At 33.2% G+C, this 12,997-nt stretch overlaps 1 protein-coding gene across 2 annotated transcripts in view; it reads left to right on the top strand.

Annotated features, from left to right (window-relative positions):
- ZWILCH (zwilch kinetochore protein) overlaps window positions 1–12,997 on the top strand; it is a 31,934-nt gene that overhangs the window by 16,933 nt on the left and 2,004 nt on the right. For both annotated transcript variants that reach the window (XM_006920232.3, XM_006920233.3), the window contains 9 exons: window positions 383–432; window positions 1,053–1,158; window positions 1,689–1,768; window positions 3,489–3,645; window positions 4,150–4,178; window positions 6,311–6,447; window positions 7,576–7,671; window positions 8,834–8,946; window positions 11,968–12,084. In XM_006920232.3, the coding sequence (XP_006920294.1) occupies window positions 383–432; window positions 1,053–1,158; window positions 1,689–1,768; window positions 3,489–3,645; window positions 4,150–4,178; window positions 6,311–6,447; window positions 7,576–7,671; window positions 8,834–8,946; window positions 11,968–12,056 (857 nt within the window). In that variant the 3' untranslated portion in view covers window positions 12,057–12,084. The remainder of the gene's footprint in view (window positions 1–382; window positions 433–1,052; window positions 1,159–1,688; window positions 1,769–3,488; window positions 3,646–4,149; window positions 4,179–6,310; window positions 6,448–7,575; window positions 7,672–8,833; window positions 8,947–11,967; window positions 12,085–12,997) is intronic.

The raw sequence follows: 12,997 nt of genomic DNA, 5'->3' as shown, positions 1-12,997 counted from the left end.
GTCATGATCAGAAGGATAACTTTCATTCTGAATTGCTAATGGAATGGCCTAAGTAATTTTAAGAATAAGATTTAATTTAAAATTTATATACTACAACCATACTTGAGATTTTTAGGAGAAGGTGGATTGGAACAGTATCCTTCGAGTGCCTATCATGTACCTGATGTTGTGCCTTAGGGGCTTTCACTGTATCTCAGTTCATCCTCTCACCCCTACCTGTTGGGTATCTATATGACTTCCATTGGAGAGTTAAGTAATTTGCTAAAATTCCTAGTTATACTTTTACCATTCTCATTTGCCATTTGAAAAAAGGTCAAGATGGAAATAATTTGGAAAGCAGAAAAATTAAATCCAGAATTAATGAGCTTTTGCCACTTTCTAGACTTAAATAAGCTGGATGGATTTGGTGATTCTACAAAAAAAGACACAGAGGTAAGTGATTATTATCAGTTAGAAATATACACTGAAATAGCTTTTAAAATGTGGTTGTATGATTATCTTTCATGTTTTGTTGTCCATGGATCAAATGGATCTGGTACAGCAAAAGCGTTGTTTTAAAGTTAGTTTTTTCTTGGTCTTTAATGTCAGCACTGGTCTTTTTTTTTTCCTTAAGAGCTGATAAATATTTTTAAAGAGAACTAATATGTATTATTATTAATTGCTTAACTGCAGAGAAGTAGAAATGAATTTTAATATACTATAACATGGTATTACATTAGTATACTAATATAAGATGGCATGTTAATATTCCAGTGGTGGTATTATTAAATTAAGCTAATTGTGTTGTCATTTGACAAATAGGAAAATGGAGAAAATGGTAATTTAATTAAATATTTTTGCATGAAGGTAAGTTGATGCTTGTTTTTAGGCATCACAGTTTTAAAACAATTTCAGGGGCCCAGCTTTTCACGGTCTATTGATTTGTATCTCTTTTCTTTGTGTGTGTTCATGGATCCACATTTTCTCAGAGCAACATTTGAAAGCTTATTGGCCTTAAATTATTTCACTTTTTAAAAAATTAAACCGAGTATTCTCTGACACTTCTTTTTCAGACAATGAAGCATGACAGTGCTGCATTTGATCGTTCCATTGAGTGCCTTTTCACAGTACGATGTGATCTTGATTTTGCTGAGCAGCTGTGGTGCAAAATGAGTAGCAGTAGGTGTCCATCATGATTGTAAAATAAAATTTTTCCTGTTACTTCTTAGGTTTATTTTTAATTAAGTCTTTGGAAATAATACAGTGGGTACTACTAGTTCTGTGTGGAAGTCTGGTTCCTTAGTTTTACAAATTCATTTCTAATAATGCACTGGCATATTTTACTCAAGAGTTGTACTAAGACAAAGCAGTTCGTGGACTCTATTCCTTTCTCCTGCCTTAAGTATAAGACTTAGATTATGCTGTTTGTGTGAACCAAAACATGTACCTTAGTAAAATTGCAATTATTAGAAAAAGGAAAAGATATTTCTTAATATTTTACTAGGTGTGTTATTTTGTAGCAGTTTAATTTCTTTCTTTAGAAATGTATTGTCTTTTTTTTTTTTTTTTTGGCCTTTTTCTTTCCTCTTCCTCCATCTATAAAGTACAGATGCTTCTCTTCCTCTTCATTTGTGTATCCCTAAGATTAATGACGTATTTGATTTATAGAAATACCATGAAAATAATGTTAGACTGACTTGTTTTTCAAGGTGTGATTTCATATCAAGACTTGGTGAAGTGTTTCACATTGATCATCCAGAGTCTACAACGTGGTGATATACAGCCATGGGTAGGTTTAGTGGATGGAGTGTGTTGAATGTTTTCTCAGCAGTATAACGTGACAATTAAGGACACAGTTTCTGGAGCAGACTGCCTGAGTTTGAGTTACAGCCCTGCTGCTTACTAGCTTTGTAAACTTGGGCAGATTCCTTTACTTCTGTACGCCCCAAATTCCTCATCTGTAAAGTAGGAGTAGGAACGATAGCTTCCTCATAGTGTTGTTTTAAGATTAAATAATTTAATTCATACAGAGCACCTAGCTCATAGTTAAATGCTCAGTACTTGTAAGCTACTAATATTCTCATTGTTATTATTGCTATAAATGATAATTCTTATATACTACTGATTAGAGTACAAATTGGAACACTCTCTAAAAAGTAATTTTGATAATGATCCTCAAATTGTCATGACCTTTGAATTAATAATTCTCTTGTCAAGATCCATCCTAAGCTCATACACAAAAATATGTTTCAAGATTTTATGTATCAGAATAGTCATTAGAGTCTTATTTATGGTAGCAAAAATTGTAAATGAATAAATTTCCACTATTAATGGAATAGCTAAATAATAATTTAATCACATAATGGTTCATATAACAGTTGCTAAAAATGATGCTGACAGATGATGTGGAGAATGCTTATGAAGATCGGTAAAAAGAAAGGAGTATACACTATTTTATTTAAAAATGTAAATTTTGGAGAGAAGAACATGGAAGCAAATATACTAAAATGATTTAGCAGTTGCCTCTAGTGGAGGGTTACAGATGGGGTTTTCCAACTGCATTATGTGTTTCTGTACTTTATGAATTTTCCATAATGAATTTATGCTTTTATAATCGGGAAAAAGCTAAATAAAAGCTAGAAACAAAAAGATTCATCATTTAATAGGAATTATTTTCAATAATGTGGCTGCCAATTCATGAATATAAAGCTTTGACACTTTCGCAGGTGTGAACAAAGCTACAATCCAGAGCAAAGGGGTGCACACTCTGCCCCTAATTGGGCATAAGTCATTCTAGGCATTGTAGCCTTGGCCATTTAATTTTTTTCTTGAGTTTCTGTGTTTGTGAAATGTTTACAAGTATATCCCTACCATGTGTAATGAGTGCAAATGAAGTGAAAATAGTTTAAAAAAAGAAAATATAAAAGATTGTGATGAAAATTAGAGATAGGAAGACAGTAATGAAAAAATATCAAATATTTTAGGTATGTTAAAAATTAATTGTTTAACATTTGGAACACATGTTAGATCTGTAAATTCAGAGCTCTTTTTAATTTGCAAATGATCAAGTTAATATGTTGGACATAGTAACCAATAAGGAGTTCCTTATAACACATGCATGGACCGTTGAGGGAGAGTTTTCCCACAGCAGCAGATTTTCAGTGTAGTTGAAGATGTTCAATTTGGGTAAAGATGCCCGATAATGCTTAGCCAGGAGAAGAGAATTTCTAGTTGTCAAGCGTCAGAGAACCAACTCTGCCCTCTCTTTGGTGGAATTACATCTGGGAGTGATAAGTTTAAACTCTTTCTTAATTGCTTAGGACTTGAGCAAATGAGGCAAGAATGGTACTTTAGAAACTATTCGTAACTTCTGGACTTTTATTCAAACAATTCATAGTATCTGGAGACTAAAGATGAAAGGTTATAATTTTTAGCTTGTAGCTAATATAGTTTGCTTCTCTTCCTTATTGGATTTATTTGTGGTTTTATAAAATTTTCTTGATTTTTAGCTCCATAGTGGAAGTAACAGTTTACTAAGTAAACTCATTCATCAGTCTTACCATGGGACCATGGACACAATTTCTCTCAGTGGGACTATGCCAGTTCAGATGCTTTTGGAAATTGGTTTGGACAAACTAAAAAGAGATTATATCAGTTTTTTCATAGGTAAGTTCCTTTCCCAGCTCAAAAAATTAAAAAGTGCATCACATTTGTCAGCCCATAGGTATTCTCAAATTTTATCTTTCTACTTGTCCCTAGTCATTTGTAGTCCTGGCTTTACTCCTGGTTCACTGTGATACAAACATTTTCATTCTGTCAGCCTTTAGTTTCCCCCTTGATAAAAATATTAAAGATAATTATAGCTTTTGTTTGTTTGTTTTTAGTTAAAACATTTTGAGATTCTATAAGGTTAATTTAGTAAATATGAAGCCTTTTATAAGATGTTGTTTTAATATCCAACACTTGGTTATTTTTATCAGGGCAAGCTGTGATCATTTTTAGAATAAATACTGATATATATTTATGGTATAACGTGCCGGAAAATTTGGCCATTTCTGAGGAACTATTCAGCACGAGCATCTCTTTTATATATGAACTACGAAAATTTTTACTTAAATTCCTTAGCAGAGAATATCTCAAGCTCATTTGTATATTATTTTTCATAAATAGGTCAGGAACTTGCTTCTTTGAATCATTTGGTAAGTTTATTTTTTTCTTCAAAAGTTGATTTTTTTTTTTATTTATTCATTCTGTATATATTATTAAGTGCTTAATCTGTATCAGCCTTAGTCCTAGGTCCTAGGAAACAGATAAATGAGACAGTGAGTGCCCTTAATTACTACTGTCTAGTAAGACAGACAAAAAGCTATCCCACTTAGTGTCATTTCTCATTCTTTATAAATTTATGATGCTGACAAGCCAATGTACTCCCACAACTCTCTTTTAGCTAAAATGGTTAGAGAATGCCTTTCTTTGATAGGCTCTATAAAGGAATTTTCGCTTTGTATTCTCTTGACCTATTGCTGTTACTCATAAATTTCTGTTATGCACAAACTTCAAAAAATTTGTGATGTTCTTTAATATAGTGATTCAAAAGAGATTTCTAGGTTTTGGGGTCATAATTACAAGATTATGTATTTTTCTAGTGTTTTGATTTAGAAAGTTTAGGAGATTGAACGGCATCTGTACTGACCCTTGACATTCATTAGAAGATCCTTTTAGAAATAGTTTTGTAGTATCAACTTGTTTGTTGTTTGTCTCATAAAAATGTGAGATAGAAAATTCTAGCTGTGTCTATTGTGCAGAATAAGACTCAACTGGATTCTTTTTGCTATTCAAATTTTAAACATTTATTAACATTTTTGAAAGTTAGAATACTGTATAGGGGAAATATTCCTTTAATCTTATCACCAAACTATGAATTCCCCTCTAGTCATTTTATATGCCTTTTGTTTTTTCTTTTAGTATGGTTTGATTCCACACTTTTGACACAGTAGTTCTTAAAGTTGAGAATCTCCAGAAGGCTTGTTGAAATGCTAATTCCTAGGCCCCAGTGACTCTGTAGGTCTAGGGCTCAGGAATATGTCTTTTTAAATAAGCCATCTCCTACTCCAAATGATTCTGATGTTTTTTTCTTACTGTATTAGTTTTCTGTTACTGCATAGTAAATTACTACAAACTTAAAAGCTTAAATGAACACAAGTTTATTATCTTAGTTTCCAGGGATCAGAAGTTGGGCATGTTTTAGCTAGGTCCTCTTTGCTCAGGGTTTCACAAGGCAGAAATCAAGGTATCAGCTGGCTGTGTATTCATCTGGAAGCTTAACCAGGGAAAGATCCACTTTGAAGTTCCTTCATTTGTTGTTGGTGTAATTCGTTGGCTTGCGGCCCTATGACAAAGGTCTCCAAAATCCTGACCTTGGACCAGGATCAGTCTGGTCCTAGAGGTTGCTTGTTGGTCCTTGCCATGGGACCCTCTCTACAACATGACAGGCAGTTTGTTTCAATGCCAGTAGGAGAGCATCTATAATGTTTCACTTTCTTTTAATGGGCTTACCTGATGAGGTCATAGTAATGACCATAATCTCCCTTTTGATTAATTCAAAGTCAAATAGTAACCTAATCATGAGGCTGACATCCCATTTTATTCAGAGGCTCTGACCTTACTCAAGGGGAGAGGATTATACAAGATGTATACTCCGAGGGCGGGAATCTTAGGGGCCACCATCGAATTTCACCTACCATATTTACCATGGATTATTTCCTTAGGATGGGTTATCAGAAATAGGATTAGAAGATCTGAGCATTTTATGGTGCTTGGCATACATTGCCAAATTTATTTTTTAAAAGGTTGTACCAATTTACCAGTAATATATTTGAGTGGAATCTTATCAGTACACTTGCTTAATTTCTTGGTACTTCAAGTTTACTACCTGTTTTTAGAGGTGGACATTGTCATCAACCTAGCAAGAGTATTGAAGTTAAGAATTATGTTGTGGATATGCCATTTATTCCATCTAGAGGAGTTAGTAAGTGGCATTAGTCACCCACTTGAACTTCCTTCATGAAGCAGTTCTGTGATTTGCCTTTACCAGAAAATACATGTAATGGTTTGCTTAAAACGTTCTCAGTGAAGGCTTTACTTGTGGATTAGTTAGAGGAATAGCATTGAAAGGTGATAAATTCTATCTAGCTATGCCTTCTGTGTCTTGCCCCTGCCCCCACCACCGTGAATGAAGCATCCAGACTCAGGTTTAGCAGGAACAGATATATTCTTTCCAAAGATTCCACTTCTTTAACTCCCTATTTTGCTTATACTTTTTTCATTCCAGGAATATTTCATTTCTCCATCAGTAGATATACAAGAACAAGTATACCGTGTTCAAAAACTCCACCATATCCTAGAAATATTAGTCAGTTGCAAGCTTTTCATTAAACCTCAGCATGAGCTCCTCTTTTCTTTAACACAGTAAGTATTTCTCTGTGGTTTATTACTTAAAAATATATTCTCTTCTGAAGTAGTTGCAGCCAAAATATATACTTTTTTTATTATCAGGATAGAATCTATGTATCTTGTCTTCACAATAGCAGAACGGTTCTAAGTCACTGTCATAGGAAGGAAATACTTTGGATTCTGAAGGAATCAGGTTTGACACTTGGTTCTAGCACTGCCTAACTTACAGAGAAGTTTCCTTTAACTGCATTTTGTTTTCTTATCTATAAAAAGGATCTAACAACCTCATGTTTTTGCTATCAGGATTAAATGATATAATGTGTATAAAGTACCTGATACTTAATCAGCGCTTAATAAATATTAATTCCTTCTCTTTTTTTTACATACTTATAAATTGGGGCCAAACTAATTGCCAGCCATCTACATGATAACTGAATGGAATTAAATGTTATTACTAGACCTCTGTTAATAGTATTGCTGTAATTTTAAGAGATTTCTGCCAATGAGTTTGACTAAAATAAGTTTGGAATAATCCTCATGCATGGATTGCCATTGTCTTATGTGTATTGAAGGCCTCAAACTGGAAATTAGTGAACCATCCAGTGGAAAGACTGGGCTGCTTTTTCCCTGTGGAAGGAAATGTACCACCACTGCCTTTTCCAAAATAAGAATTTGCCTCAGTTATAGAGGGCAATTTTTGAAATCATTATTATTTTTTTTTCCATTAAAGATAAGTAGTATACATAAGTTAACACTTTAATTCCCTAGACTCTGAAAACCATGGAGGCTGTATCTTTCTCTTTTGCTGCTTTGTTTTTCTTTTTCTGAAATCTCTTTCTCCCCACTTAAACCTTTATTTGGGCTCAACTTAAATATATTTACATTTATGAGAAATGTGTCTACTATTAATTTTTTAAAAGTGAATATTTCCTTTCAAAGAAAGAAAAAAAAACCTAAGTTTTGTTGGGAGGTGAGTATTGTGTGTTTGTTTTTTACTTTTGTGTCCCTGAAAGCATTGTTGTTGAGGTTGTGGTTAGTGGTATTCAATAAAATGTTTCCCTTATGAGTTTTAGGCTACCAAAAAGACTTTATGTCCAAGTGACATTTTTTTCCCAAAAGAGGTTCATTTTTTAATTTTTTTAGATCCTGCATAAAATATTATAAACAAAATCCCCTTGACGAGCAACACATTTTTCAGCTGCCAATAAGACCAACTGCTGTAAAAAACTTATATCAAAGGTAAGCAATTTAATAATTAAATTATACTTAAGTCTTGTCATGATTTCCGACAGTTTTGGTGTCTGTTTCATGGGGACCTCATGACCCAAGCTGCTTCACCTCTGAAATCTTAATTATTTTACCCCCTCTCTGGCCATACTCTGGTAGAGTTCTCCTGCTTTCTCCCAGACCTTTTGTCTACTCTCTTTAGACTTTTAGGCCTCAGCATCTTCCATTTTTCTCTCAATTTGTTATTCCTTTGGCAAACAGGGTAGAACATATAGCCAGAAGGGAAGTGACAGTTTGGAAAAGAAGTGATCAAGGTAATGACAAAGTCAAGGGTATGGCAGTGGAAGTGAGAGAAGAATTTGGGATTAGGGAGGTAGAAGCTAAGACGACAGATTGGCCATCCATATGGACACTAAGCTTACCTCAAATGATGGTCCTCCCTCGGCATATATACTTGAACTTTCTCTCATAGTCAAGCCGCTCTATTTATACCCTCCCTCTCTTTAGTTCTCTCTTATCCAAATCCCAGAACTCCCATGAAACTGCTCTGGCAAAGGTTGCCAGTGGCCTTCTACTTGCCAAATTCAGTGGACAGTTTCCAGTATAACAGTGTTTTTTAGTCCCTTGTGTAATTAGCAGACCCACCAATTCTTTCTCTTTCTGTAAACACTTATAAGGCTGTTTGGCATTAAACACAATTGCCTTCTTGAACCTACCCCCTTTCTTCGTTTCTGAAACCGACATAGCATTCTGTCTACCTCTCTGACCCACCTCCAAGACTGAGAATGATTCCCTATCAAGTTCTTCCTCTCCCTGCTTCTTATGTGTGAATTTTTTACCAGAAGTCTATCCTTTGCCCTCTTTTTTTCTTACTTTTTATCTTTCCTGGGTGATCGCATTCATACTCAAGGCTTCAATTCCTCTGGGCTAATGATAATTTATAACCCATCTCTTCAGCTTCTCCTGAGCTTCAGACCCATGTTTATAAATGCCTATTAGATATGACTCCCCAATTTCAGTGTCCTGTGTAGGTCGAACTCTAAAATCCAAAATTTAGAATTGTGACCTGTTCATCTCTTCTTCCTTAGTGCTTATCACATAAGGACTTCATTAAATGACTATAAAGGAAGAAAGGAAATAACTTGTTTTTTTTTCCTTCGATGTTTTTTCTTAGTGAGAAGCCACAGAAATGGAGAGTGGAAATAAATAGTGGTCAAAAGAAGGTGAAAACAATTTGGCAACTGAGTGACAGTCCACCTGTAGACCATCTGAATTGCCACAAACCTGGTAAATATGGTTTGTAATCTATTTAGGTAAATTGAAAATGAAAATAAACAAAGTTTTATTGATAGAGATCATTATAATAGCTCTTGAGTTCAATTTTAAATAATTTTCCTGAATTCTAGATGTAGAACATTTATTCTGAAAAAAATCTTGAAGGGGTGCTTTTTTTTTCATTATCCTAGATAGAAGAACTTTTTTTAAAAGAGACGAAGTGATAGGGACATAGGAATAAAAATAGGCTATAAAATTAAAATGCCATACTTTACATTTCTGTACACTGTTTAAAATAGTGATGATATTTTTGTTCTAATGTCTTCTCTGTGTCTGGAATAAGGGTTGAGATTTCTAGTATTCTATCAAAGATGGTTCACGTTAGTCAAAGAATGTCTTTCAGTCCCTGATGTAATTAGCTGGTCCACCAAGTCTTCCTCCTTCAGTAAGCACCTATAAAACTGTTATCTTCACGTATGTGGATTGTATGGTGCTGTTGTCTTTTATTTGTGTAGGTCTTAAATGGCTGCATTCAAATATTGCAAGGATTATCTAAAATAAAATCTGTTGGTTATAAGAGAGAATGCAAGATTTCAAAAGCCTGTAGTTAACCACTGCTGGGAATACAAATATATTGTCTTATTTAAATGATTGATACTTTGCAAAATTATTTCCAGAAAAATGTTTATCCTTCTATCCCAAATATATATTTATTCAGGCATGGTGAATCTTCTCTCAACTAGAATGGAAACTCCTCTATTCATATAACTGAACTGTTTAAGTCCTAAAGAAACCGAAAGAATTTTCCTGAGAATCATCAGTTAAAATCATGCTGTCTTTTTTAAGTGTGATACAAAACATGGAAGCTCTAAAAGATTGAAAATCAACTATATAAAAATAGAAAATTTTCTGTATGGCAAAAAATACCAGAGGCAAAACAACAGACATATAATAAGCTAGGAAAAGAAATTTGCAGCTCAAGTTCGGAAAAGGGGCTATATTCCCTAGTAAAGAAATTTCAAATCAGTAAGAAAAATACTAATAACTCAATAGAAAAATGATCAGTTAATATGAATAGTTTACCAGAAAGGAAATTCAAATGTCATCTTAAAATACCTACCCACCTACAAGAAGAAAAATGCAAATTTATGTTAAATGTTATGTTTTTTATTATCTTTCACCTGTCAGTTTAGCAAAGTTCAAAAAGTTTGATGTCACAGTGCTGGCAAGGACATGGACAACAGGCAGTCAACCTCACCCATTGCTGGTTGGAATGTAAAGTTGTACAGCTTCTGTGGAGAATGATATCCACCAAAATTTTATAAAAATATGTTTTTTGACCCAGCAGTTTCATTAAGAGGAATTTATTCCACACATATAACCAGATGTACAAAAAGACCTATGAACAAGGTTATTAATTGCTGTATTGTTTACAGCAGCAAAATATTGGGAAAAAAACATGGAGAAAAAGGTCAGGAAGGATACAACCAAATTCCCAAGGTATAGAATGGTGAGGGCATGAGTGGTTTTCAGCTTTGGCTGAATATTAGAATCATCTGGGAAGCTTTTAAAGTTCTAATACCCACATAAAGTAAATCAGAATCTCTGAAAGTAGAGCCTGGACATCAGTAATGTTTAAATTCTCTGGGTCATTCCATTGTGCAACTAAGTTTAAGAACCATCAGCTTAAACATTTTATTTTATCCACATATGTTGTTTCAAGTGTTTTTTTTTAAAGACATGTATTTTATGATTAAAAGAAAGTTTTAAAGACATGAACATATGTGATACATTTTTGAAAAATGCTGTTTTAGAATTTTATTACATAAAGATTAAACCTCGCCTTTGAGGAAATTCATGCAAGATTAAACACCTTTTTCCAATGATGCGGAATAAGTGAAATATACTGAACATATCTTTCAGTCTTTTTAATTCAGTTTGCTTCAAAAAGAGTGAAAGTGATTTTGAATGTTAGAGTTAAAACAATTTATTGATGCATTGGTCCAATGACTCCTTTTATAACAATAAAGAATTTTTATGAAATTGTATATTTGTGCGCTTAGAAACACACTCAATTTTGCCTTGAATTTTATAACCTTTTCTACCCATCATATATTCTTTGTGTGTTTTGTCTAGAAATTTTTCAGTGACTTTTGGCCCAAAGCAAGACCCACTGTTCAAGGAGGACCTCATTTGTATTCATGCAAAGCCCTGGTTGTAAATATTAGAGCCCAATAATGTGGTTTTTCTTTTTTTTTTTTTGGCTAAATATATACGTTTAAGAAATTAGACTATTTCATTGCCCGAGCTTTGGTCAAATACTAGTTTTTTCAGAATATCTATGGTATGACACTCTTAAGTAAAACAGTTGATATCAAAAGCAGGAAGACTTAAGAGAGAAAAGTATACCTTTGTCTGCTTTGGGAAGAAAGAATAATGATTTGGGGTTCATAGGGAAGAAAAACAATATCCAGTAGAGTGCTGCTCACCCAGTGGTTGTTCAACAAATGATTGTTGATAATGGTGGGAATATGGAAACCAAAATGTTGGCCCACAAAGAAGTGGATATAGTTTCATCTAAATGTTAATTGTACCATTTATTTTGAAATACAACAGTCATCAGGAGAAAAAAAAGTGGATATATGTCTAGCCCTAAGACTGAAAATCCTAAGGAGATAATGTTTTCTGAAATATATATTAAGATTGAAAAAAAGATGATTGTTAACCATAGTGGATGAGGCACACAAAAATAAAGCCGTAGGTTTCCAAATTTAAAATATTTAATTTTTTAAAAAAATCTTCTTTATATTTTAGTTTGTTTAGTTTGTTTAGTCATGTTTTCAATGTGCCAAGAGGGTTTTGGCACTATTTAAAGGAATCATCCTTGCGATTTTTGTCTAACAAATTCTCTTAAAGTAGAAGACACATAATCATTCAGACTACCTCTCAATTATGGTAAAATTCAGCAGTATACATGGTAGAAAAGCCATCAGGGTGTAAGCAATTCTGATCTCACTATCTTTCTGGTTACAGATTTTTCTGAATTAACATTAAACAGTAGCCTGGAAGAAAGGACATCCTTTACTAACATGGTTACCTGCAGCCAGGTGCATTTCAAGTGATATGTGCTGAAGGGGGGTCCTCTATCAGGTAGTATGTTCATTTTTTGTTCTCTTCGAATATTTTGTAATGTGTTAAGTACCTTAAGTTTTAGTTCTTTCTATAAATGCCGACTTAATACATTGGGAATATGGATTATTTATCAGTAATCACATAAAAGGCTCACCAGATGTTACTGAGCAGTGCAAGTCTTTAATTTCCTTTCTACCTTCTGTAGTCAACTTAATAGGTCAGTTTAATCATAAAACCAGAGAAACAAAAACTTTTTTTCTGAGTAGTAATATCTTTGTACTTTAAATCTGGATAGAGAGTAGAAAGAGAGTTTGATTTCAAAAACATTTATGGAAGAGAAAAACCATAAACAGGCATATCAATGTGACATTGAAAGCAAAGGTTTGTTAAAAGCAATTTTACCCCAGCCCAATTGTAGGACTAAGCCCCCAATGTAAATATCATTTTAAAATGTTTAATCTGAAATAAGATTAACCAAAAGGATTACTGGAGTAGCATTTTCTACTATCTTTACTATTTTTGTGTTTCAAAAATATTAAATAGAATCAGATGAGTAAAACACCTGACATTATTCCATCTTAAGCCGTGTTTTGTTCCCAAATACATGGAGATTAGTTAATTTTAGCATAGTTAAGAATAAAATGAACACTTATTTTAAAAACAAAATATCTAGTTACAGAAAAGATATATAAATTAAATATATAATATTCAAGATTTTTCTCAGAGTGAAATGAATTCAGAAAAGTGTTATGTGCTCATTTGCTTGGTATTCACCTAATGCTATTCCCTGGTTACCTAATAAAATTTACAACCTGAAAGAATTGTTATCTACAGATGATTAGCTTTAACTATCATGTGTAGGAGATCGCTGAGATGGCATTCATTTCTACATTAAAGTAATGTTTCTGGATAGATTTAAAAATGAAAAAAA

Source organism: Pteropus alecto, unplaced genomic scaffold (assembly GCF_000325575.1).
Source record: "Pteropus alecto unplaced genomic scaffold, ASM32557v1 scaffold86, whole genome shotgun sequence".
Taxonomy (NCBI): Eukaryota; Metazoa; Chordata; class Mammalia; order Chiroptera; family Pteropodidae; genus Pteropus; species Pteropus alecto.
Note: the sequence above shows the minus strand (reverse complement) of the source record. Positions and strands in the feature narration are given on the sequence as shown.